General features: G+C 41.1%; 2 protein-coding genes across 4 annotated transcripts in view; both read right to left on the reverse strand.

Annotated features, from left to right (window-relative positions):
* Positions 1 to 2,541: 2,541 nt before the first annotated feature.
* The window catches only part of LOC140940205 (elongator complex protein 4-like), a 30,728-nt gene continuing 6,885 nt past the window's right edge, over positions 2,542 to 26,384 (reverse strand). For 2 of the 3 annotated variants that reach the window (XM_073389124.1, XM_073389123.1), the window contains exons 7-10: positions 23,069 to 23,236; positions 21,600 to 21,708; positions 21,205 to 21,311; positions 18,422 to 19,834 (exon numbers count right to left, since the gene is read on the reverse strand). In XM_073389124.1, coding sequence (XP_073245225.1) covers positions 19,718 to 19,834; positions 21,205 to 21,311; positions 21,600 to 21,708; positions 23,069 to 23,236 — 501 coding nt within the window. In that variant the 3' untranslated portion in view covers positions 18,422 to 19,717. Of the gene's footprint in view, positions 2,916 to 18,421; positions 19,835 to 21,204; positions 21,312 to 21,599; positions 21,709 to 23,068; positions 23,237 to 26,384 lie in introns of those variants that run through there. The other variant, XM_073389122.1, reaches the window with a different exon arrangement.
* On the reverse strand, positions 6,383 to 14,597 carry LOC140940204 (uncharacterized). The gene is made up of 2 exons (XM_073389121.1): positions 13,432 to 14,597; positions 6,383 to 10,375 (listed from the first exon to the last, which is right to left on the reverse strand). Exons 1-2 carry the CDS (start codon positions 14,029 to 14,031, stop codon positions 6,512 to 6,514), a joined length of 4,464 nt encoding a protein of 1,487 aa, XP_073245222.1. The 5' UTR covers positions 14,032 to 14,597; the 3' UTR covers positions 6,383 to 6,511.

Consider the following 26,384-nt stretch of genomic DNA (forward strand, 5'->3'; position numbering starts at 1 on the left):
CCCTTTAAGCCCCCACATTAATTTGTCAACTTAATGGAAATCTTTGATAAATATACAGTGTATTACTTTTTTATTGCTGTCTTTTGCTTCTTTGATTTTTTCATGTAAGTACTCAATGAAGTGGTTGTGAGAATTTTAATATCGTAATCGTTCATGATAGACTTACTGTACATTTAATGAGTTACTGAAACAAAACTAGACTAACTCACTCAATTTGTTTGTGTGTATTATGTTACCACGCCTTTGATAAATCTGCAGGTTCAAACGGAAATGAACATGACTAAACTTGTGTTCTGATTAGTTCTCTTTACGTAACTTCTGCTTAACCCGTGAATCCCGTTTAGACCCCCTTTTTGTTACTTTACGTCCTTTTTCAGGATGGTCAAGGAGAAAAATCCCCTGCTGGCTGTCTTTCTTTCGAGTCTATTTTTCTCAAAAGGAGAGACGGTGACATTACCATAATGGTTATAAATTAGAAGAAGAGAATTTTCTTTATCGTTTAAAATGCAATTTTGTTGTCCCAGTCATATGTCGTTGACCTGGTTGAGAAAGCAACGACAAAACTTTTAAAAATGCATTTAAAGAACACACGATAGTGCACGTGCACGTTAGATAATTTGTATATTTCTGCAATTGAGGACTTTTGTTTTTGATAAAAAGCACTTTTCTGATTAAATTATGGTAATTAAAATAGTTGCAGGAATTAACAAGTAAGTAATTCCAAGATCTTTAAATAGACATACCATCTAACTCTTTATCAATTCTATTTTCGTCACAATAGTCGTAATAATTGTAACACTAAAAGGTACTCATAATTATTCTAATTTGAAATCTTTTCTTCCCTTTACCTCTCTAAACCTGCCCCGCGTAGTTTCAGAGGGGCAGTTGATTGTAAAAACGTTTTTCCCAAGTAAACAAGAAGTTGAAATTGATGACATCTGATCATTAAAATGAAATATTAATAGACATCAGAGTTTATTGTATGCTGAATATTTGGTCCATGTGAGTTTATGAGATGTATCTGATACATAATGATGAGTATTCTTGTCAGTTAATGTCATTGTAGAGTTCCAGAAAGATAGTTTTAATTAGCTCTACAAGCTATTAGAGGAACGAAGGTGAATTCAGTACCTCTTTATACCACACAGCAAGAAGCAAAGAAAGGGCAGTGATAAGAGCACCTCCAATTTTACCCAGGTTGAAGGCTGGGCCTCGGCGCCGTATGTGGTTTGAACTTGTTGCTGTTTCTCACCCTTGAGGGTGCTCCAGATTCTCCCTCTTCCCCAAAAATCAACGTTTCTAAATTTTATTTCTAAAAAGAATAGTACCTGAAGGCCTCTATTTATTTAGACGTTCAGTGTGTTACAATCTATCTGATTTGCTCCACCCGGCTAGATTAGCCGTGCTGTTTGGGTAAGTTTTCACTCGAATGTTGAAATATACGTTGTAAACTGACTGGAAGAACCACCTTGTAGATGGTATCCAATAAAGAAGTTTATTTATTTATTCATTTACTCATTTATTTGATCACAACGATTACCAAAAGATACAGGCCTTTTGCAAGCCTTAAAATTTAAGTGGCTTTTGTCACTTAGTCGATAGTGAATTCTAAGCACTTTCTACCGTTAAAGTTTGCTTGCCGGCTTTTAACGATCGAAGTTGCATCATGACCTGTTACATTTCGAGAGCCAGTTGTCCTTAGACAGTGACAATTGAGCGTTCCTCCGCTCATTTTAACCCAAAAATGAATTGTACTGTGTTGGTCAGCTTTTATAATGTAACCAAAGTTTGTGGCTCGAAATTGAATTTAGATCGATTTAAGGCGTTTGTCGCCACTATAGAGTTTGTGTGGCGTTTGCCCCTGAATAGTTTTATCTGGGGTTACCCTCTCTAGAAATAACAGGGCATCGCCTGAAAGCAAATTTGATTGCGACTCAGGCCTTTTTCGCTTTACAGAGTCTGGCGTTTCTCCCCCCTTTTCAAGGACTGACTGACATTGGTCTTTCATGTAATTTGCTGGGCGTTTTTCATGATAAATTTAACTCATCCGATAACGAATAAAAGGCATATTTCGAGCCTTTCAAGCTCCAAAGCAACGTTTGGGCATTTGTCAACCCCACGTGCATTTGCTTTTGTTCTCTTACAGGCATCGGTACTCCACATGGAAATTTTAGCGGCCTTTCACAGTCCGAGTGGCCTTGTGAACTGCAAGGGAGTTCTACGTGACTACTGCCCTTTACAGTTTTACTGTAAGCCACTGGAATTTTTTGCCTTGAGTACAGGGCAGTCAAAGGCCTATGCAGCAGGGTTCACTGGCATTTATCGACGCCCAACAACGAATTATGAGCGTTTGACGCTCATATCTGTTAGAGCGTCTTTTGGTATAATTTATTTAGTTTGACTCTTCAAAAATCAAACTTTGAGATTTTGACGCCATTGATATTGAAGTAATTTCTCTTTCTAACAACGTGAAGGTATTTGCCCCATTGCCCACATGGAATTCCGTGAATTTTGTGTTTTTTAGTGCGCCGAAAGGCTATTTTTGGGCCTTCTACACATTTCAAGCTTTTGTGCGGTTGTCGCATATTAGTTTGACTGCACTTTTGTTGTCCAAAAGTGCATTCTGGGCACGTTTCGTCCCTACGTCCAAAAGTTACTTTTTGGGCGTTTTTTACCCATTATTTTATGCTAGTGATTTGCCACCCTGTCAAGATTACCCGGTGTTTGCACAGGTAACCCAAGCGCAATAAGAACTGCGCTTTAAAGACAGTTACTAACTGACAAGGTGAGTTTACCAACCTCACTTGGTCGTGTGATAGCGTATCAGCTTTGAGGCACTTGGGAATTCCATTCAGTGGTCATCTTTTAATCTTCTCTTTCATCTTCGTGCCTATGTCGTCTCGCAAGGTATGCCTCTAAACAAGAGATAATTGAAAAGAACATTTACAAATTCGCAGCGTTATGCCGACTCATTTAGCCTGTCCTGGCTTGACACTATTGTAAACCCGTAACAGTTATTAGGGAGTTTAACCAAAGGTGTTTTTGAGCTTCGGACGGCAACCGGAAGTGACGCCATTTTCCCTTTTAATATACCTTAGGCTCACCAAAATTGTATTACCAAGTGTGTTTACTCTTATAGGGACGATATGTCCGAAAATTTGGGCAAAACCAGTGGCCAAGAATGCAAAAACCCACTTCCGGCTGTAGTCCATCGCAAAAGAAAACCGTATTTGGTTAAGCTCTCTACTCTCCCTGCATAACCCAAGTACGAGAGACTATCGGAGTTCTCCTCTTTTCCAACACCTCTGAGTGAGTGCTGGTTCTTAACGACGCACTGATAACATCAGCAGATGAAAATGTCAAGGTGAACGGCTCAAGTTCACCACCAAATGACAAGCTCATTGCTGTTTGAGCTTTTGTCGACAACCTTAGTTTGACTCTTCATAGACCAAATTTTTAGATTTTGACGCCATTGCAATTTTACCTAAACTAAGACTAGACCTTTTAAACTACAGCCATCATGATCTAACCAGTTTTTATAAGAGCCTGGTTGGTGGCTCGGGTGGGGTTTGAACCTTCGGCCTTCCGTGAATCGGGCCCCGAGTGGTCTTCTAAGGCGGCTATTTCTGGTTCAAATAGTTAGTAGTCGAGTGCTTTTTTTGAGCGAAGCCTCTCAGAAGGAAACCAAATGGTAACGGTGTTGCCAAGAGCTCATCTAAGGTTGACGCCCATTAGAATAAGCCCGCAACTGACTCGCCTCGCGAGCTACGTTAACATTTTGAACTTAAGTTATCTTAAATGTCTAGTGTAATGCTTTCTTGTTTTAGTCAACTTAAAATATCAGAATTTGGCGTCTCTAGAGCCTCCTGGTTACATTCTCTTGCATGCTTATACTACTAATGCAGGAGCCCATAAGCCGGAGCGTCTAACTTCCATACTGCGCCTATGCAACGGCGTTTTCACAAGTAGGTTTATTTTTAGATAAGCCTTTCCCACGAATTGCTTTCGAAAAGCCAATCACAAGCAAGTGCGTCATCACTGAATAAACTTTTAATACGTAACCAGGACTACTCCTTCACATTGAAAAAAAAGCATGGCGGACGTACATGAGGAATCTTCAGTGGATTTTTCTGACAGTACTTTACGCGACAATTTCAGTATTTACACGGAAACTAGCAGTTCAGAGGAAGATCTGCAAAACGTAGAAGAAATTAAGAGCCCGGGACGTCTACTTCATCGGCGTCAACGCATAATTCACGCAAAGGGAAATCGAAATCATCTTCGAAACAGCCGACTGTGAAAAGGTCCGAGCGACAACAGTCATGTTTCGCTGGAAAAGCTTATCTAAAAATAGACTCACTTGTAAAAACGCCGTTGCACGAATTTATGGCAGTTGGACGCTCCGGGTTATGGGCTCCTGACTAATGTTAATGGGTGGATAAGTAATTTCCCGGCTACGCTAAATCGGCCTAAAATGCATTTACTGAGGTTAAATGGAATTAAGAAACTAAAAAGTATTGTAGTGGAGTATACAAAATGTCCCTTAGTCCCTTACAAACTTGATTTGCGGAACAAGAAAAAGAAAACGTTCTCGAACGAGAAAGCTCTGCGGAAGAAGGATAAGATCCACCACGACAATCAATAAATATTCATCGTTAATCTGGGAAGTAATCTCCCACTAAATAATGATACTTAGAGTGAAGGAGTGGTAGAGTAGAGTGCGCACGCGAAGAGCACAGACCTCTGTCCAAACGTTTTTGCATCGAATTTCAATTTGAAAGTGTTGGTCTTGACTTTCGCAGCAACAGAAGTAAAACCTTTTCAGCGGAGACAAGTTCTCGTGACAAAGATCTACTAAAAAGATCTACTAAAAAACTCAATCATCATTCGTCGTTTACTCTAAGATGTAATTCCCCTGTTAATAGGAATTCCGGGTGACTGCACCCAGTTCCGGAGAATAAGCCGGTATCTTACGGTGAAATAGGGGACTGTGAACAATCGAACACGAGCAAGATTTAGGTGACCTTCTCCGCTTTAAGAGTCCAACTTCCTATTATTTCGATTCCTGTACTGCTCAAAAATACATAAAAGGTCAAACTAAATTGACCACACCTCATTACTGGTCCCAGATAGATAGCCCGGGGGGTTCTTCCTAGTAGTAGGCTAATGGTGTGTAACAATGGGTGGGGTCGCACTTTCACGACTGGGTTGACTATTATAGGGTTGCATTTTTATAAGAGTTATCAGAATGGGGTCGCGCATTTTCAGGATTTGGGGGGTCAGAAAATTCAGGTATGTAGGGATTTAAACCACGTTAAGTTTAACAAATGTGTCAGTTCATCTCAGATTGTCCAGGTTAAAAGGCTTCATAAGGTAGATGCATAAACAGAATGTGACTAAGTTGGGATTGTGAAAATTACTTTTTCCCAAAGGAATTAAGATGGGTTCTATCATGTGGCCACAGAATAAACTATAATGGAGTAGGGGTTCTGAGAGGCCAACGGCAAATGCCCAACAAAAATTAAACCAAGTAAACCCCTCCCCGGGGGCAGATAGTTAGAACTTCGAGCAGGTATGTGTATTAAACAAATACCATGAATACTGCGACAAACGTTCCAGAACACAGTTTATCCTGAATAGAACCTTGAACCCCTTAGAGTCGAAATTTCATTTCTCCTCTTGGTAAAACTCCTCGATCAAACATAGAGGCCATAAGAAAATAAGGATATCATCAATAAATAAATAAAATAATCCAGATTGTTAAACAAACTCTCCTCCTCAGTACCATGGGTAGTTTATGGAGAACGAAGTGCAGAATATGATTAGTGATGTTAGGGTTGAAAGGTTACCGTAAATCCTCTATCAACCCCCACCGGGGGGCTTATTTCTTTCATACACGTCGGACGGGGGGAGGGGAAGAGACGGGGGGGCTTATTTAATTTAGCGAAGGTGGTGTTATTGCTTCTCCATGAAGACCTAGAATGCAAAGTGGAAAAGCTCAAGTACTAGAAGTTGTAGGTCCTGCAGCCGAGGATCAAAGAACAAATCCGACCTTTTCACGCGTGCCCTCCAACTGTGACTCAAAAGAAAAATATGAGACTGCTCGCAGTCTAAAAATCCCGGATCGGTCCAAATGAAGTTTTTCAGTAAAGCATAATACGAAGGAGGGGAGGGGGGCTTATTAACTTTCTTGCCCTTAAAAGTGGGGGGAGTATTTGAGAGAGAGGGCTTAATAGAAGATTCACGGTACTTCAAACATCGTTTGATATCTGAAGGTCCTATCCCCCCCCCCCTTCGCATCTCCGTCCTCCGATTAAAAAAGGAGGAAAAAGGAGAAAAACCTCGGACTCTGTCTATAGGAAAACAGTCGGCACCAGGAAGATAAATCAATGGACCTTTATAGAAACAGCGTAATCTATCTTCTCACTAGGAGAAAAACGTAAAAGAGCCTGCTTTTACATAGCGCATGCGCTTAAGTTATTTGTCTCGTCTTTAAATTTTGCAAAATGGTTTATACTAAACTCGACTCATAAAGGCTTGAGTTGCTTAAAATATCACTCATGCGGTTTCCGTTAATCTTCGCTTTACTCAACACAACTTGCTTTTTCATGTTGAAGTCCACGTTCGTGGACCGCGCAGGCGTCGTTTTCGAGTCTCGCGCACCATCTGCTGACTCCGAGACTTCAGTTTCACTTTCGTCAATTGGATTCAAAATGTCGACTCTTGTGTTACTGGTATGTCCAGTCACGCTTTCTCGGCGCTCTTTAGCACCATCTCCATCTGACTCCAGTGAATGGGTCATGGAGGTTGTGCTGCTGTTCACACTATCAATTCCCGAATCGCCAACAAACATCGCACGAGCCCGCTGACGGTTAGAAACAGGTAGAGCAGTATGCCTGTTTGAGCCATCCCTTTGCTGTGGAAACTCATGCCCGTTGCACAACACTTGCCTATCTGTTCGTTCAGGTCGTGTTGAAAACGCGTTCTTGCCGCGACCGTTTTCGAATCCCTCGGGATGGCCGTTTTCTCGTCCGTGCAAGGAAGGTCGATCTTGAGCCGATTCATCTCCGATTTGTCCTGTTGAATGCACCGAAAAATCACTTTGAGGAGATGTCCTTGCTTGGGGATCCTGACCGCTAAAAGACGTAGTACCGAGGTTTTTTACAAAGGCACGCTGTTCGTTGATTTTAGACTCTTCAACTGTTCTGTTTTTAGACAAGTTGTCCGGCGGTTGAGACCAACTATCGGACAGAGTTGAATGAAGCCTGTCAGATGTGAGTGAGCCATTCATGGAATGCAAATCTGGACTAGAAATGGACTCGTTCCTATAAAAATAAAGCGGTGAATGGACTTGTTCACTGGTGGTACCTAAGGACCGCGACTTCTCTTTGCGTGAAACTTCGGGGAATCTATCACGGTCATTTGGCAACACGGGATTACTAGTGACGGTTTGCGGTACGTGAACATAAAGCACCTGTCCTGGACGCCTTTGGCTCAAGCCGTCGTTTACGTCCACCTCGCTAAGAGCTCTTTGTTCTTCAAATGAACTGAATGTATTCCGCCTCACTGGTTGCCCCAAATAGTTAGTGCGGGTTACTCCGGGGGAAATGTACTGCGGAATACTTAGGGGTTGTTGAATGCTCCCCAGCGAGGCGCTGGACAGGCGTTCAATATTTGACGGAAAAGAATATGCCCCTCTGTGGTTCAAGTAGACGGAATCACTGTACGGGCGATGCACCACGACCGGTCTGACAAAATCCCCACTCCAGCTCGGCAGGGAATTGGGGCGCGGGAGTAGTGGTGGTGCTTCAAGTCGACCTGCCCCCCTTGCGAGTTGTTTGGTGCCAACATGGTGGTCCTCACTTATGGACGGTAAATCCAAGTCGGAAGTCGACGTCAGTTCTATATGAGGCGTCGCCGGGTACTGTCCAAAAGATTTAGCTTCTGTGTAGTAGGGTGAGCCTTGACTAGAGAACACAGCTGATGAATAAGAATCTCCTCCTAAAGTAAGATGCATTGGATAAGTATCACTTCGTCTCCTAGACGACTCTGGATTAATAAGCATCGTATTGTAATTCCCTATAACGCTGTTCACGCTTGGAGATAAACCTCTTTCACTGGCCATTTTGTCTTCTTCGTCATGGTGATATGAGCCGTTGATGTATCCATTTGATATCATTCCCTGAGATTTGCTTTTCTTGCCAGAAATTTTAAACTCTGTTGCTATTGCAGGAATACACGACTTCCTTCGCGTTTCCATCTGCTTCCTCGACAGTGATATCTCGTTTTCGGCACCCATTTCGTTTGATTGTTCAATAAGCGGCGACAGGGAAAATCCGCTATCCTCATAAGATCGTCCCACTGATGTACCACGTTTTGCAGCAAAATTGGCTTGGCCTCCAGCACACGGGTCTACCTGTACAAGTTTATCAGACATATCAAAAGTAAACACGGCCTTTTGTCGGACCAGTGGAGAGGAACCACGGCGCTGTCGATGGTGGTCGTTTACTGTTAAGGAATCGTCTGACATTCTTGAACTGGAGTCGTTGCTTTCTATGGATACAGATGTTAGGTTCGTTTTAGCGTTTCGATAAGCATCTCGCATCTTACCAGAGTTAATTGGTGAAGTTCGTAAGCGCATTTTATCGTTAACGCGGCTTAGATTACCTCCCCTCGTCTGGGTACTTGTATCATGACGTTCACTGATGACACTTCCGCTGCTGTTTCCTTGAACGGAAGTCAAGGCACCCTCATTCTGACCATCTTTTGTTATTTCTGCTCTTGGCAACTCTGTTTGTGGTAAGTCCAAACGAGATACTTTTTCAGAAAGAGACACATCGGGGTCAGTGCCGATACTACTGACTTGTTTCCGGGTTCCATTTGTAACAACGCTGCATGCGGTAGAACCCCTTCTGTCAGTTGCAGGAACTGCAGAGGCTCTCCGTGAGGCCGGATCAGTCTGGGCCGTCTTGTTCTTTTTTAATGCCTTGTTCTGCCAGTGTTTTGCTGTAAATCCAACTACATATAAGCTGCCGCGGCGTCCCATTCTTCCCTTCAATTTGGGTGAGCCTTGTGATGAGTCAACTGACACTGACTTGGCAGACGATGTACTTCTCTGTCTGCTTTCAGGCATGCTTTTAGCTTCTGAAGTGGCATTGTCGGGATCGCTCCTTTTCGGGCTTAGTAATGTTTTTGCAGAAGATGTTTCACATGTTTGAGAAGAACCTTTGCTCCCCGAGGGCGAAGGCTGCTGGGACTCTTTCTCCGTTAGTGAAGAAGGCAATCCAGCTTTCTCGATTTCCACTGTGTATGAAGGACTTCGCGATTCCATTTCAATTTCGATTCTTCCGTCCTCTGGTACTGCCAGCAGACTGGGACGACTCACAGCCAACGGTGGGGTGAAAAGCGAACTTCTTGGAGAGGGAGGGCCGATTACTGTACTTGGACTCTGAAGCTTTCGTCTTCCCATGGGACTACCCCTAGGAGTTGAACGGAAACTTGGGTGAGGAGAGGGCCGCGTTCTGCTCCCACGGCGCTGGTCTTCTGTGTCGAAATTATTTTGACCTTCACCTTCGACTTGATCCACAACCTCTTTGGACAAGTTTGGACTACTTTGCGTAACAAATGACTGAGCAACTTTCAGAGCATTTGCTGCACCAATGATAAGTGGTCTCTTTCTCTTTGGAAGTTTTAGCCTCGCTTTTGCGTGGGAGTAATACAGCGAAAAGTTGCTGACGATCACCGGAACTGGAAGTGCAATCATAAGGACACCGCTGATTGCGCAAAACGAGCCCACGATCTTTCCTTCCCATGTCTCTGGTGTCATGTCACCATAGCCCAAAGTTGTCATGGTAACGACGGCCCACCAGAACGAGGCGGGAATTGTTGTGAATTTAGTAGAGGGTATATCTTTTTCGGCGTAATATATGGTGCTTGAGAAAATGACTACACCTATACTAAGGAAGAACGCAAGAAGGAACAGCTCACTAAAGCTGGACTTCAGAGTGTGCCCAAGGATTTGAAGCCCGTAGGAATGACGCGACAGCTTGAAAATACGGAAAATACGAATGAGTCTGACAACTCGTAGAACCACCATAGTCTTGATATCCGACTGGCTGATAAAAAGGTTAAGATAGAATGGTACAATGGCGCAGAAGTCTATCCAGTTCATAGGCTTTTTGAAAAATTGGAGTTTCTTTGGGCAGAAAATCAACCGAACAACAAACTCCACGGTAAACCAAGCTACACAGATGATATCAGCATAGTAAAGGGCTTTGTACTGAGATGAAGACTGGTCTTGAAAGTAAGGAACACTCTCCAAGCAAAATGTTATAACGGATATTAGTATTAGGATCAAAGTCGTGAAGGCAATAATCTAAAAAAAGAAAAGAACAGAAACCTATTATGAATTATAAAAACAAAAGAAAATCTCTTCAAAGAGATGGAGGATTTTATGAACTTTATAACCGATGATTTTATGACTAAGTGACCTGGCTAGAGAAGCTAATATTAAAGTCTTTCAGCAGCAAATCCTTATAGTGTCGTCACCGTCCAACACTGTTTTGAATAAACGAATAAATGAATGAACGAACGAATGAAATGAACGAATGAATAACTTTATTACATGGATCAGCTTGTATTAAGTGGCCTTATGTCCCTAATTCGTTTCACTTAGTTGCCGTGCAGAACTGAACGCGTTGGCTCTCTTACTAATCTCAGATACTAGGATAAGATCAGTGCGCTGGTTTGGTTAAGTAAACTAAGTAAAATTCAGTTAAAAAGCAAGATTACGACGAGAACAGAAAGGAATTGTAAATTCTATAAATAATAGAGGAAGATAAAAAAACAAGGATTTTAAAGCAAAGAAGGGATTTTTAAAAATGCAAAAAAAACGCTACGAAATTTAATTAAAACGCGAATGAAAGTTGTTGATGCTACGATTACAGCCTAAATTTGCAAATCCTATTGTTAATACAAAAAGAAACACAGAAAAAAGAACTTAAAACCAAGAAGGGATTTTAGGGATTCAGCTGCTGGACAGCTGTTAAAACACTCCTCTTATCGCCTCTCAAGGTGTCTGCTGGCAGCGTCAAAGAAAACGGATTTTCTATAGTCTAACACAGGACAGCAGAAAAAGTTCTTAGTGCCCAAAAACGCAGATTTCGGGGTCAGAAAAATTTACCACTTCAAACACAGAAGGCCGAATAAAAAAAAAGCCAGGTAACGAAAGTTGACGAAATCAGGATACATTTGTACCCGATAGATGACTGATTGCCTAATATGTTTTTGTATGTTTTCTATAGGTTAACACCTCGACTCGTGTTCATTTTATATAATTTGGCTCTGACTATGTATTATTTTTTATTTAAATCTTTTGCTCCAATTTGGCACGATAATTTAATTTAAGTAAAAAATTCCCTTATTTTATCTTCGTAAATAAGTGAAAAATGAATTTAAAAAACAATATTACCGGGAAAAGGTATAGCTTCGAAACAAGGTTTTTTATTATAATGGTCGCATTGTGAAACTTCATCCACACACAATTTTCTGTGATGCTGATTTAGAGTTGTAAAATTAGTTGCAGAAAATACCCAAAATAGCCGCCGGCAAAGAATTACGTGTCATTTAAAAGTGCAATTTACAGAGAGGATTGACCATTAGTTCGCCCCAAATGGTTCCTACTTAAAAAAGTCAGACGAGATTTGACGTGGTTACGATCGTCGGGTTTTGCTAGTTCTAAACGTTTACCAAAACCACTGCGACAAGGTAGCAACAAGGTGAAAATGCTGCCAATGAAGAAATCGAGATGTTTTGGCGCATACAGAAAATAATATTAAGGCAAACATATTTTATTAATGGTTTCTGTCATGAGATGAGTTTGCAGAATTTGTAGTATTCAGTATGGCATTTTTTCTGTTACATCCGTCAGAACGAAAGAAAAATAAAAATAAAACGTGATTTGCATCCGTCATCTCGTTAGAAGAGTCAAATAAGGCATAAACCAAAACTTGTGCAATCTATAAAGATAAGTTTAAAGAAAAATAATAAACAATGTCAATATATAAATTTACAAGTTCAATATAAGTTCGAATTTCTCGATAATTCTACATTTCGGCTTTTACATGGAGTTAAAAACGCGTAGGCAGACATACGAGGTGCCAGTTTCCCGCACTAAACAGTGCTCGATGAGACATGTTAATTCTTTGTTTTTAATAATCGCGGAGATAGAACTAGAGTAGAATTTCAGTGGAGGTTGGCCGGTTGATAAGCACGCATGCGTGTGCTAGGGATCTTATTTCGTGCTAAAAAAGGATAATTGATTTTAAGATAGATCGAAATATATATCTTAACTATCGGTCATTTTGTGGTCAGTTTGGTAAACGTCGGAAACTCTTTCTTCCAAAATAATAAAATTACTGAAAATTTTCAGAAGCAATAAAATAAGAAGCAATCGACCGCCGGTTAATGAAGCGGTCGATTTAAGGCAAGGTTTATTTATAACATGGAGCATTCGCTATTGTGCAAGACATCAACAATTTAACATCAATTTCCATTACGTTTGAATGAAACACGGGTAAGGCCATGAACTATGCATATCTGTTTGATTCGGGAAAATTGAGATAAAACATGCTAATCCTCAATGCGAAATTAATTTTCTTTTGGCGTGCATGGCTACGTTAAAATCACCTGCTGCGAACTTTCGAAGATCGAGGTTTTACTTTGCCCTATGTGGTCGCAAAATGATATGGGCTGTTACTATGGCTTTTTTCACTACGCTCGCCTTAATTTTTGAGTAGCTGCACAAAGAAAACGAGAACTGAGAGGCGAAGGGGTCTTTGGACAGAACAAATTGATGTGAAATAAACAGTGTGTACGGATAGGATTATTTGTTTGCTCGTGATTAACATTAAACAGCAATCTCAAATTTGGGCTTTCTTCGCTGATAAAGTAAAAACAAAAAACAAAACAAAAAAAATCGACGCTAACGTTGACAGGGATGACAGAGAATTTAACTTACATATTCAGACAATTAACGGGAACGTAAGCTGAGAAAATTGTACCAAGAACAAAAAGATCAGCTGGTCGGTTTTAATACGAAGCTGCGAGTTGCACTTAAATATCGTGTAAAGCAAGCGATCATCAAGCGCTTCTCTAAAACGTTTACCGCGTTAATGTCTCCTAGAAACCAAAACAAAGAGTAACCTTGCTTAAGAAAACTGATTCCTTGTATAGTTAAAACCCTTTCTGCTACGCCAAATTTAACTTTTCTATAAGTAAAATGGCCCAACAACGGTATTGAAAAATGCGCGTCAAAGTGGGGTTTCTATTTTGTATATGACTTAAGGCCTCATGTAAAAATTAAGCAATATTGACAGTAGTTATTCAAAATCGGAATCACATTTTGCAATCTTGCATAAACAAAGCACAAACCTGAGCAAGAATAGACGAGTAAGGTTCCTCAAACGTGGTCCAAACTTTAGGTTGGTATTTCTTCCAAACAGAACGATTCCTGTTCCTTATGCTATTCGCGACAAGTCCGTAGACTGTCATATCCATGTCTGACAGCGAGTCCCTGTCTGAATCATGCCCTCGGTCTAAGGTATCCAAATTCGCTTGCGCTTCGCGATGTTTCTTGTAATTCAACCAACAACACGACTCGACTTGAAGTTCGTCGATGCCCCAGAAAGCCAGTTCTTCTTCGAAAAGCGGGCCACAGACGTCGTTTGGACAGTGCAGCTTACCAGTTCGGTAGAAATTCAGAATCTGCGTAAACACGGTTGGATGACGATCAAAGAAATACTCATTAGCGTTAGGGTCATACTCCGGTAGCTGTGTCTTGTTTTCTGTAATCCAGTACAATCTGGTGTCTGGAATATTTTTCAGTGTTCCCGTGTAGGTCTCGTGCCTTATCCCTCCAACGTTGATCACCACCTTCTCGTTCACGCGCGGATCGTCCGATAAAGACAAGCGTGTATCCTTCAGCGACATGACCTGGTTTTTACCCCCAGAAAACTCAAGACCCTGCTCCATTCATCGTAACCACTCTAAAGTTTCACGGAACTAGGTCCTCCTCGGTTTATCTAATATCCCACTCGACGGCGGAAAAATATGAAACCGAATTGTTCGGCACAAAGAGCTATTTAGACATAACTATTTAGCGTTGAACATGATTGTGTCATTGAGGTAGCGTAGTGCACCATTTTAATGATCGGACAACCCGATCTCGTGTGCTTGAAGTTCGATGAGAACTGTCAATACCTCACACGTTTAAATTCAGAGCGGTTGGCAAAGACGCGAGAGTTGCACTTCTAAGCGCTACGATCCACCGCAAATGTTGCTCGTCTATTAAAAGCTGAAACGTAGTGAAATATTACACGAAAACAAGGCAAAATTGTCACGTACTGCGATCTGAATGTCTCAAAGCTGGCGAAAACATCGCCGTTTGCAAAATTGCACACAGGCAGAGAAGGTTTCCCCCTGCGGTTTCATAGAATTATTTTGTCCTCATCTAAAATCTGTAAAATGTTATAAACAAAGTGCGATAGTATTGTGCATGCGCGCCGGCCAGCCACCTGTCCTCCAAGAACAGGAAACTGTTTGTATGCACTTTTCTACTATTTTGCATCATCAATAAAAATACACACCGTGGCACATTTCGTATTAACGTTTATTTTCATGACAACATAGTACACGGAGCTAATCAAACAAAGCCCACATCACGAAGAATCCACGTCAAAATACGTGGAGGAAGGCAGAGACCAGAGGCAATTTCTCTTCACCTTATCGACAAACCCCATGGGCGAAATGATGTCGGCAAAAGTTGGAGATAATTAGACGCTCTTTGTAACAGCAATGGTTCTTTACAAACGCTGACAGCCACGTACATCAATTAGGCAACACTTCCGAAAGTGAGATGACGCACATGCGTGCAGGCAGTTAGCTGTCATTTGCGCATGATCAATAGCCCGTTACACAATGTCGAAGATCTGGCCTAAAACTTCTGATAAGCGACGCTCAAAGGCGATTATTTTTTTATTACGAGTGCAAATCTCAATGAAGAAGAGACGTATTTACTAAATAATGTTAACCGCAGTTTGATGGTGATAAAAGGAAGACGCAGCTCAGTCTCTTGGACTGCGAGAAGATTCAAACAAACGAGTAATTATGAAATTAAATTGTCGCGTTTCTAATTAAGCCGGCGTCCCACGGGTGATCAAAATTGAAAATTAAATTGAATGCAAATATTCTTTTCTTCCAAGATTAAAATAAAAAATAAAATTATTGAACGAAAAGCTGAATTGCAGTCGATGGCCGGATAAAGAGGATAAAACTGAAACTGAATTTATTTGTTTGTTTTTTTTTAATTTAAGCATGAAATATATGCAAGAATATTATGAAAACGAAACAAAAGCCGTGACAACAAACTGTGATCAGAATCATCAGATAATTGATCGACCATTTAGTTCTTTGACGTCACAGTTTACTTTTATTTATGAAGACTTTTTTCAATGTTCATTTTTCGCTCAAGTTGGCGTCCACAATGTTTTAAGATGTTGAACAATCGCCCCCATTAAGAGATTAAATAAGATGAGCTCGGCATAACGATCAGTACCTCGTTAATATATGAAGTGAGTTTTGGCTATAAACTGGTCTACTTAACAGTATTCTGGCCCGGGTTAAAAGACAGGCAAAAATAATAACAGTTCTGTTCGTTTTGAAACTTGGTTATTTCAATAACAAGTGAGCTACTTTTCCATGGGGCTGACGGAAACTTACATTGAGAACAGGTATTTAATTACACAACGCCTCAAATGCCACTTTTAGACAAACTTATGATCAAACGTTCGTCAAGTAGACGTATAAAATCTGCTCGATTACTCAGCAAGCCGGCTCCATTTAACCATGAGGTTAAACACGCCGCTTAACATGAAATACATCAATTTGCACTGACAATCAGCTCTTAGGTTACTCTAATGAACATTAATGATGAAACGACATCACGTACATGGCTGGAACTTTAGTCGAACTAATCGACAACATTAAAGTTTTCAGAAAGATTTTCTCTTGACCTTGAAAAATGGTTTCCAAAAGTGTTCTTTATTAGTTTTATCAGCAAATAGTTACAAAAATAAAATGAAGGACACATCGTAAAGAAAACCCAAAGATCACCCATATGGATCAAAAAAGCGTCGTTTTCGAGATTTCAGGTACAGTCAACCCCGTTAATATGGACACTGAGGGGGCCATAAAAGTGTCCGTATAAACAGGGTTTCCGCTCTCTCCTCCGCCGAGGGGAGGGGAGGCTGGGGAGAAAGAAAAAGAGAGCGCGCGCCCATCGTACCCCGCGCGCTTTCTATTTTTTCGATTATTGCTATTTTTATATAGGGATACCCAGCGGGAGCCTCTGCGGAGGTGGGAGGGGTTCCCGTATTAAGCGAATTAAGTTTAGAGGAAATGTAATGGCTTTCTTTTCCTCAGTGACAAAGCAAACTGTCCGACATTTTGCGGTGTCCGTGTCATGCGAATGTCCGTAAAGCGGTCTTAGACGGCTGTATTTGCTTGAGTCAATCTGATTTTGAAGTTATTTTAGGTTCTGTGGAACGGTAACTTCTGGGGCTCAGGGCGTTAAGTAACGATATTAGAGACTTAAAGATCCAACGACTCGGCGGCGACAAGAACGTCGCTTAAAAAGTGAATTTGCGTTCTTTCTGTTTTTATAACTATTATTCCTACCCATTTATTTTGTCAATTGTAGGCGAACCCTCCTGAAGCTGAATTTCAAGGGACCATATTCAAGCTCAGAGAGAGAAATAAAATTTCGTCGTTGCTTGTTTACGTCCTCCATAAAACGCGAAATAAATGTACAAAAAAGTGTGATGCACGTGCGAAGTTGTCGTTTTGCTAATTAAACCTTTTGTTTTTTTGACGTTCTCGTTGTCGTCCGCGTCGTTGGATCTTTATATAGTCCCTATTACCAGATTACCACGGAAGCGTGGTACTAATAAACACCTTTTTTTTTTTCCCAAGAATCCCAACAATGTGAATCGAAAGAAACAAAATTTACCGAGTTTAAGTGCCAATATCCACATGAAAATTCTCTCAACCGATCTCTATACATTTCCAAGCAGAATTAGTCGAGAGAAGTTGGTAAAAGATCAAAACATTTCCCCAGGGTGCCCTGTGGTGATCGTTTCTCATAACCGTTCTTCTCCATTATGCATTGGTATGGTTAAGAGAAAATTGATGTTGGTCACTCTGTGACTTTAAGAGTTAACTAGTCTCCTGAGGGACAAGTCACAAAGTGATTTGTTATCAACGCTCACCGTTTCTACCTGATGGAAAAAAATTTCTACCTATGAAACATAATAGCAATTATTCTTGGTAATACAGTTGTAATTCTATGCCATATAGGTAACTAAAGCCAAATGTTTTCATTTCAAATCTTGTCAAAATTCGAACAGCCCTTTAACACCTGCTTAGCAGGCGCTTGGAATTGGAAGTAATGGGCGCAAAAAAAAAAAACGGAGCGCGCGAGGGAGTTCGTCACGCGCCCCTTTCTTTTTCGCGTATTACTTCCAAGCAGACTTTTCTACACTTAATCTGAAACGCTCCCGTGCTACCTACCGGTTTCCTTCCAGACTTTCAGCGCCTTCCCCCTTCCCCCACCTTCCTTGCATCTTCTTAACAGGAAATTATTGCGAACTATTCAGATTACAAAACAGTCGGCTTTGTCTCAAAATCTGTTTTGCAAGGCGCGAAGCCGGCGTGATATTTTCGCGCGAAGCTCGTGGGCCTAAGACGCGTCTCTCCGCACACAAGACCTTTCCTTTGACCGCTTGCGCGCACGCGCTCTTAACCTTGGTAAAAATACGGGCTGTTTTGCAGTCTATGCGACATTCTGAACACTGCTGAAATTTGAGATAGAAAAGAACTCATGCGGTTCGAGATCAAAACGGCCCCCAGGAATTACAATTTGGGTTTTCATACGGTACCAGGAACCCTTAATCATAGGTTCCGGAAGGTACCCTTTAAAGTGTTTCCAAGGGATGAGGGGAAGCGAGGTTATGATGGCAATCGGTTTTTCCAAATATTCTGTTGCTGCTGTTTGCTTTGCTGACATGTACGCCTTGCCCCTTACACAAATTGCAAGTTCTGCAAGCCCGTTGTTTTGCTTAGACAGCGACAATGATGACACCACAGGAACCCAAGCTCATGAGTGAGAATCGTTGTTGCGTAACAAATATCACAGGTAGCCCGGACGTAGCGTGTGACAATATATTAATATTCACATAGACAAAATGGGATGAGTCGTCGAAACTCCCATGAACTAAAATAGTCCAAATGTCAAAATATAGCAAAACAAAGCTAAGACACCTTTAACTGAACGTCTCCTTGTTAACCCCTTCAACCGAATCAGAGCACGCGTAGAGTACTATTCACTTTTCCCCTAAGCGGCCCTCTCTTATTAGCTACTATGAAGTCACATGTTTCCCGCCAAAAGTGTCAAAGCGGGCTAAAAAGGATCAGACGATAAACGTTTTATAGAAACATTTTAGATCTACTAATGTCCTATATAGCATAACACTTTGAGTTGGTTATTATTATCAAAAGGCTAGCGTATTTCATCGATAGTAATAAACGAAACAGAAGCCAAAGCATATAGTCATGTATACGGAAGAAAATTTGCTGCTGATTCGCCACTTGAGAAACGAGAGGGTAACTGGGACCGAAATGCGCCCGCAATTGTTTCTGGGATCGTTACTGGGGACGCGCAGGTCAGTCCCCAGTAACAGTCCCAGAGGTCTTTGCGACAAAGACTCGGCCTAGTTTCCTTCTCGTTTCTAAAGTGGCGCATGTCATGTGCGGTCGAAGAAAATTTGTAGCCGTCCCCAAATGGCAGCAAAGCCGTGTAACGCGGGATAAATGTCACGGTTGTACTGTTGCCAGGGAGAGGCATTGTTTTCCTACAAGGAACAGGCCGCCACAAAGAAAAAAAGCACGAAAGAAAATACCCGATTGTTTTACATCGACGCCTAGTCCATATTAAGATAAAATGCGGTCTCACATACTCCTTTTAGTCGGGTCAATCGTTTGTACAGATTCGCTTTGACAAGTCCAAAGGTCACGAGTTCGTAGAACAGCCTTTAAGTTTGGTCTTTATCCATTTTCACGTTGTTACACTGAAACGTGATTTCCACAGCATTGAAGAATTCGTAATAGGAACATTACATGTAAGTTGTGGCACCTATCTTCGATGGGCCAGAGTCCTATTCAAGTCCAAGAGGAGCGGCAATATCCTCTCCAATCCATCAAGCCAGGAGAGAGAAAGGTTAAGCTTGACGTCAATAGATACAGTGTGGCATACAACTTGTTAAAATCGACATCTGATTAAACAGGGGTCATTTCCGCTTTAGGTCATTTCTCAATCGTTGCCAGACAACATTTCCAGTTCTAATGGCACAGTTCACATAACGACATACGACACTCTCAGTGCCGAGCGCGCATCACAAAGATACAGTGAAGCACAAAACAAGGGTCATTTCCGCTTTAGGTCATTTCTCAATCGTTGCCAGACAACAATTCCAGTTCTAATAGCACCGCTTGCATAACGACATACGACACTCTCAGTGCCTAGCGCGCATACGCTTCCAGCTGGCCATCCGCTGTGCACGTTGAACAGTACGGCTGAGCCTGAATTACGCAAGATTCCAACAGGTCAGAAGTCTAGCAGGCTTTTTGTGGACTGACACGAGAGGGATCCAGGCTTCCCACGCACTGAGTCTTCCTGCGCCCTATTGACAGTTTCCGAGAGGTCTGGGGGAAGGTGAAGTTTCTATGGAAACATGCCAAATCACCGCGTTAATATAGCTCTTAAAACTTAAGACTTGATGGTCTAACTACCATGTATTCGTCCTGCTGATAATAGCACCCTAAACAACTGTTCTCATTCATTTTTGACGCCAGAGACCTCCACTGTCTGGATTGATGATCTGGGCAAAAGTAGCCCTTAAAAGGACTGTCGTTGGTGACTAATATTTGAAGTATCAGTAGATTGTATATTACGATTTTATGGGCATGAATAGTCCCCAAAAGGACTATTAACGGTGACTTATGATTGATACAAAAAGTATCAGTGGTTTGCCTAGTGTCATTTAGCCGTTGTACAAAGCTCTCAGAGATTCAATTTCTAAGCCTAAGGGTATCGGTAGTTTGCCCAGTTTGATGGTCAAGGCATTAACAGCCCTCAAAAGGACTACTGGCCGTGACTGATCAGTGTTTGGTACCGGAGCGATCAGTTAGAGAGTCAGTCTAGTTCATCTAGCAGTTGTGTAATAGTCCTTAAAAGGACTGTTGTCAGTGACTGATCAGTGTTTGGTACCGGAAGGATCATTTAGAGAGTTTGCTTCGTTCATCTAGCAGTTGTGTAATAGTCCTTAAAAGGACTGTTGTCAGGAACTGATCAGTTTGTGCTACCGCAAGGATCAGTTAGAGAGTCTGTCTAGTTTTAACTAGCAGTTGTATCATACTCCTTACGAGGACAGTCTGTGATGGCTGAAGGTTGTTACCATAAGTATCAGTAGTTACTTGTCTTGTAGTAGTTTGATGATACCTGACGTTTGGTACCAGATCTTTCAGTAGTTTGTTTCGTATAATCTTTAGGTCGCGAGTAGCCGTTCCGCAAATGAAAGTTGCAAGGGATTGATGATAACAAGGCCCATTGACTGGTAGGACTAAGGGTTGATACTGTCTTAGAAAGTAATGCAATGTTTCTTCACCGTCCGAGGGAATCTCTTCCTTTGATTGGGTCTTTAAAACGCATTTGAAGGCTCATTTCTGCGAGGTTCTACTAAAGAGGCACAGCATTCACCCAAAAGTTACTCCTCGCTAGCCCTCGAGTGAGGTAATTTAGCTCAAAGTACGTAAACATGGTCAAAGAGAGGACGCGGTTTACAGATCAAGCCCCTATTCGATTTATCACGATTCGCGATTCACGTCACACGATTCGCATGGAGACAAAAACACTTAATTTCAAGACTACTAAACCAGTTTTATAACTTGAGCGATAGGTCAGGGACTAAGCGATTGCAGATTTAATAACTAGATATGCCATGCTATCGGGTGCCCTTCACTTTTAATCGCTATTTTAAGCGGCCAGTAAAATGAATGCCACAAATGATTGCAAAATAAAAACCCTAACTTTACCTCAATGCTCATCTTCTTCCTCCTCAGTTTGAAGGCGAGGTCGAATGAATCTGGCACGTGACTCACCAGAGAGTTTAACCGAGGAAGCCGAATGATGTGGAAAAGACCTAGCACCAAAATAAAAACAATGGAGTTATAACAACTCATCCCGTTACCGTTCTGCAAAACTGCAACATCTAAAACCTTAAGATCAACCGTTTCAGTTTACAGGTAAATTACCTGCCCCACCCGTTCTAGAAAATAGGCGTACATTGCCTCTTACCATTGCCTCTTACCGGTCTATTGTTCTCTCCTTTCATACAAATGCGTGGCGAACATTTTGCTTAATTGTCCCGTGGGCAAAAACGGTGTGTCTTAAGGTCCCTAATGTGATGTAATAAAATGTACACATTTACCATGGTAATCTTTGTAAACTGGGTTTGTTTCGTTTTCAGAGCCAACAAACGATTCCAACTTCACAACAGTGTCGCACAGCCTCTCAACACGCCGAGTCAGTGCTGTATCCTATAATACAAAACAGTGTATTGGAATGAATTTATACATCCAGGAATGAGCATAGCAATTCCATACTGATGACTTGTCAATACTCAGGTCTGGATAGTGCTTCTGATTGGTTGAGGCCAGATTCCCACGCGGCACAACCAATCAGAAGTCCTACCCAGATCTGCGTAAGGAACGTCATCAGAATGGAATTTCTGTCCTCGTTCCTCAGACTTAATTTCGAGGGAAAACCAGCGGAGGCGTCGCGAAGTGTTGTCTGTTTTCTTTGGCAAGTTGAAAACCACTCCAACACAAAACAATAATATTTGAAAAGGGCTATAGTCATCATCATCACTCGTTGTGTCATTAGGGAGCTTAAGCAACCACGACGGCAAAGACAACGGCAGAAAAACGTCACTTAGAAAGCTAGTTCGCGCTGTTTCAAATTAGTGACGACGCGGACGGCAACATGAACGGCAAAAAACAATAGGTTTTATAAGCAAAACAACAACTTTTCACGTGCATCTCGCTTTTTTGTGTATTTCTTTGCCCGTTTTTGCACGACTACGACATGAAAATGCCTAATTTCGAGTTTTATGGAGTACGTAAACAAGCAACAACGAAATTTTATCTCTTTCTGAACTTTGATGTGGTCCCTAGGAATTCAACTCCAGGAGGGTTCGCCTACATTTGACAAAGTAAGTGGTTAGGAATAACTGCGATAAAGAATGAAAGAATGCAAATTCACTTTTCGAGCGACGTTCTCGTTGCCGTCATGTCGTAGTTGGATCATAAAGTCCATACTTTATTACTCTTGTTCCGTTTTATAAAATTTGTTTCATGTTGGGAAATTCTTCTGGAGTTGATTCCAAAGGACGGTAGGCACAAAAGGCTGTAACATTCTTAGCCTTTGTGGCCAAAAGGAAACTTGAAAGACTGCTACATAGGCTATAACATTCTCCCTTCAGACTTCTCTCTTTGGCTGCTGTTCTCCCAATGCCAGTGAACGGTTTTATCGATAAATACCCGTACCTTTAGATTCGAGGAAAAGGACGACTGCAAGGACCGGATTTGAACTAATAAAAAAAGCTTTCTTCACGCATTCTCCAAAAAAGCTTCATTTTGCTTTCTTTCTTTCGAAGGCGGTTAGCACTTTTTTCCATTGCAAAATGAAAAAAACGTCTGACATTTGACCATTGGTTTCCGCCATAACGACATTATCGCTACAACTCGTAAGAATGACGACGGCTACCACATTTTCCCGCCAAAATGCCTCTGGTTCACGCCCGCGCACCGCTATTATGTAAGTGTTGAGTTAAGTATTGAGTAGATAATTTCGCCCACAGGGTCGTCTTCGTCAATAAGTCCTCTAATACTAAATTACCTGAAACAAGTGGGTCGGAACTGTAATGAAACAAACAGCCAAAGCTGAGCGCATCACTGCACGAAGCTGGAAAAGGAACCTGGTGAAATAAGGACCATGCTGGTCTTCACCCCACAGTGCTGAACCAACTCCTTGGAGAACTACTCTCAGGATTGATCTGTTTTCAAGCTAAAAAAAGCAAAATATTGGCCGATTTACTCTGAAAACAACAATACCTCTAGATGCAAGCCAGTCCAAGCACAGGTAATCTTTATGCGTTAGTTTTAGTGCAGGTTATTTTTTCTTTTATCTTGAGTCTTTACATTCTAGTTTTTCCCGTCTAGTTTTTGTATTCTACATGGTTCGTACAACCTTAAAAAGGTCTTGAATTTAAGTAGTCGTCTTGAAAAGTCCTGGATTTCAAGAAAAAGCCTTGAAAATCAATTGAATCAGACCCACCGTTCAAGCGATTCAATCAATCAATCAATCAATCAATCAATCAATCAATCAATCAATCAATCAATCAATCAATCAATCAAGCTTTATTTTAATACGGTCTTACTTCATTAAAAATGCTCTTCCAGTGAGCCGTTACGTAACAAAATTTTCAGAGAAACTACACTAAAGCTAAAAAAATATCTATAAATTAAGAAAATCTATCCTACAATTAATTACACAAAAATCAGTCAACCATTAATGTAGATTATATAACTAAAATAAGTTCTATCTCAACTCTCAAAGCAATCCCTTGTTCAAGGCAAAGACAGGGCAGACTTGAAAGAGTTGAGATTTATCTCGCCTTTAAGCACATTTTCTAGGCCATTCCACATGACTGACCCCAAAAGCTAAAAGCCCGCTCAGCAGCTTCAGTACGGGGCCTTGGTACAAAAACAACAATGTTCGGGGCACCTCGTGGAATGATCCCCGGACGTTGAAATTCAAGACGTTCTTTAAACTCTCAGGGTAAAGGTTATTTAAAGATTTAAAAAAACTTCTTGCGAGCTGTTTAAACCGTCTTTGATCAAGGGTATCCCATCCCATATCTTGGAGGATACCAAACAATGGTCTACCGATCCAGTGATCTAGCCATCTACAGATCTATCGATTCACCGATCTACCGATCGACATATCCACTAATCTAGCGATCTACAGATCTATCGTTCTAGCGCTCTATCCATCCATCGATCTACATATCCATCGATCTAGTGATCTACCGATCCACAGATCTACAGATTCATAAATTTAGCGTTCAACCGATCCACCGATCTAGCGATCTACCGATCCATCGATCTACCGATCCATCGATCTACAAATCCATCGATCTAGTAATCTACAGATCCATCGATCTAGAGATCCACTGTTCTAGCGATCTACAGATCCAACGTTCTATCGCTCTATCGATCTACAGATCCATCGATCTAGTGATCTACCGATCCACAGATCCATAGATTTAGAGATTTACCGATACTCCGATCTAGCGATCTGCCTGTCCACCGATCTAGCAATCTGCAGATCCACATTTCAAGCGTTCTACCGATCCATCGATCTAGCGATCTACAGATCCACCAATCTAGCGATGACCAGATCCAGTATTCTAGCGATCCATCGATCTACCGATCCACCGACCTAGTGATCTGCCTCTTCAAAGAACTAGCGATTTACACGGATCTAGCGATCCATTGATCTGCAGATCTACCGATCCGTCGATCTAGCGATCTACAGATGCGCCGATCCACAGATCCACCGATCTAGGAATCTAGAGATACACCGATTTACAGATCTACAGATCCATCGATCAAGGGATCTACCTACCCACAGATCTAGCGATCTACAGATCCGCCGTTCTCGCCGTGCATCAGTCTTTCACCGGTCTTAAGATATTGCGATCTAAAGATCCACGAATCTGGCGATCTGCTGGTCTTCCGTTTTAGCAATCTACGGATCCATCGCTCTACTGATCCATCGATCAACCGATCTACCGATCCATCAATCTACAGATCCACCGATCTACCGATCCCGTGATCTACAGATCTATTGATGTACAGATCTACCGATGTACATGGTTCTTCCAATCTTGAAAAGGTTTTGAATTCAAACAAGGTCTTTGGAAAGGACTTGATTTCTATATATGGTCTTGAAAAGTCCTTGAAATTCACTACTTTGTTTACGCCACATCATTTTCAGTGAGATTGGATCCTAGAGCATAGGAAAAAACTAAAGATACAAAAGAGGGAAAAAGTTTAACGGAGTGAAACAAAAATAAATGCTCGGTATAAAACCGGAAGCAACAATATTTTACCGTGTTTTTTTTTATTTCAAATGCTATTTCTGTATCTCAGACCGCAAGTCATATTCAGTGACTGTTATCATTTTGCAAAGTAGTGTTGTTACGGAAAGTAGTAAAACATAATGTGAGAGATGATCAAATATGGCTGAAGATGTAAAAAACGTAAATGACGCCATTGAGTGTTTTAGCCAGTAAGGTGTTTAAAAGGGGGTCAAAGAATGCCAATTTATTGAATAAATCTTAGACCTTGAAGCCTGTAATTTGTCCCTGAAAAGTCCTTGAATTTTGTTTCTCTGAAGTTGTACGAACCATGTTCTAGTTTGATGTTAGTTGTCACCCTATTTGTTAAATGTTTGTCACGTTATATATGTTGTAGTTAATTTTTTTCTTCTCAGGTAATTTTTGTTTTTCTTTTGTTTTTTGGTATGGCAATGTACGCTAATCAAGTTGAAACAGAGGAAAAATAAAAATTACCTAACAGAAAAAATTAACTATAACATATAATCTGAAATAAAGTATTAAGCAAAAAAACCTACTCGAGGATTGAGCGGTTTCAAGCTTAAAAAAGCCAAATATTAGCCGATTTAAAACAACAATAGCTCTAAATGCAAGCCAGTTAAATTAATGTAATCACACAAGGTCACGAGACAACTGCTATTTGAAGTGCAAGGTACAATGTGTATTCTGTGGTTCAATTTTTTCTTTAGTTTAAAAATTTTCAAAGCAATTTAGTTTTGCGCATTTACAAGGCCCTAAATTGTTTTGCTGACTTGTAAGAACCCATCTGTTATAACGATGCCCAATAAAAAGAGATGAATCTCATAGTTTATTAGATATAATCCGTGTAAAGTTTGCTTATCATTTTCGCATAAATTATGACCTAAATTTGGAAAGCGCTGAATTTCTTGAATTGGGTCTTTGCGATTTTGGTGAAACTCTGTTCAGCGCAAGGCACTAATGCGCACTATGTGAAGCCGAGAGATTTTCACGAAAAAATGCCGGCAACAGCAGATTTTCGACTCAGACCTCAAAGGGGCGTGGCATTATAAC

The sequence above is a fragment of the Porites lutea genome, chromosome 6, assembly GCF_958299795.1.
Source record: "Porites lutea chromosome 6, jaPorLute2.1, whole genome shotgun sequence".
NCBI classification, from domain to species: domain Eukaryota; kingdom Metazoa; phylum Cnidaria; class Anthozoa; order Scleractinia; family Poritidae; genus Porites; species Porites lutea.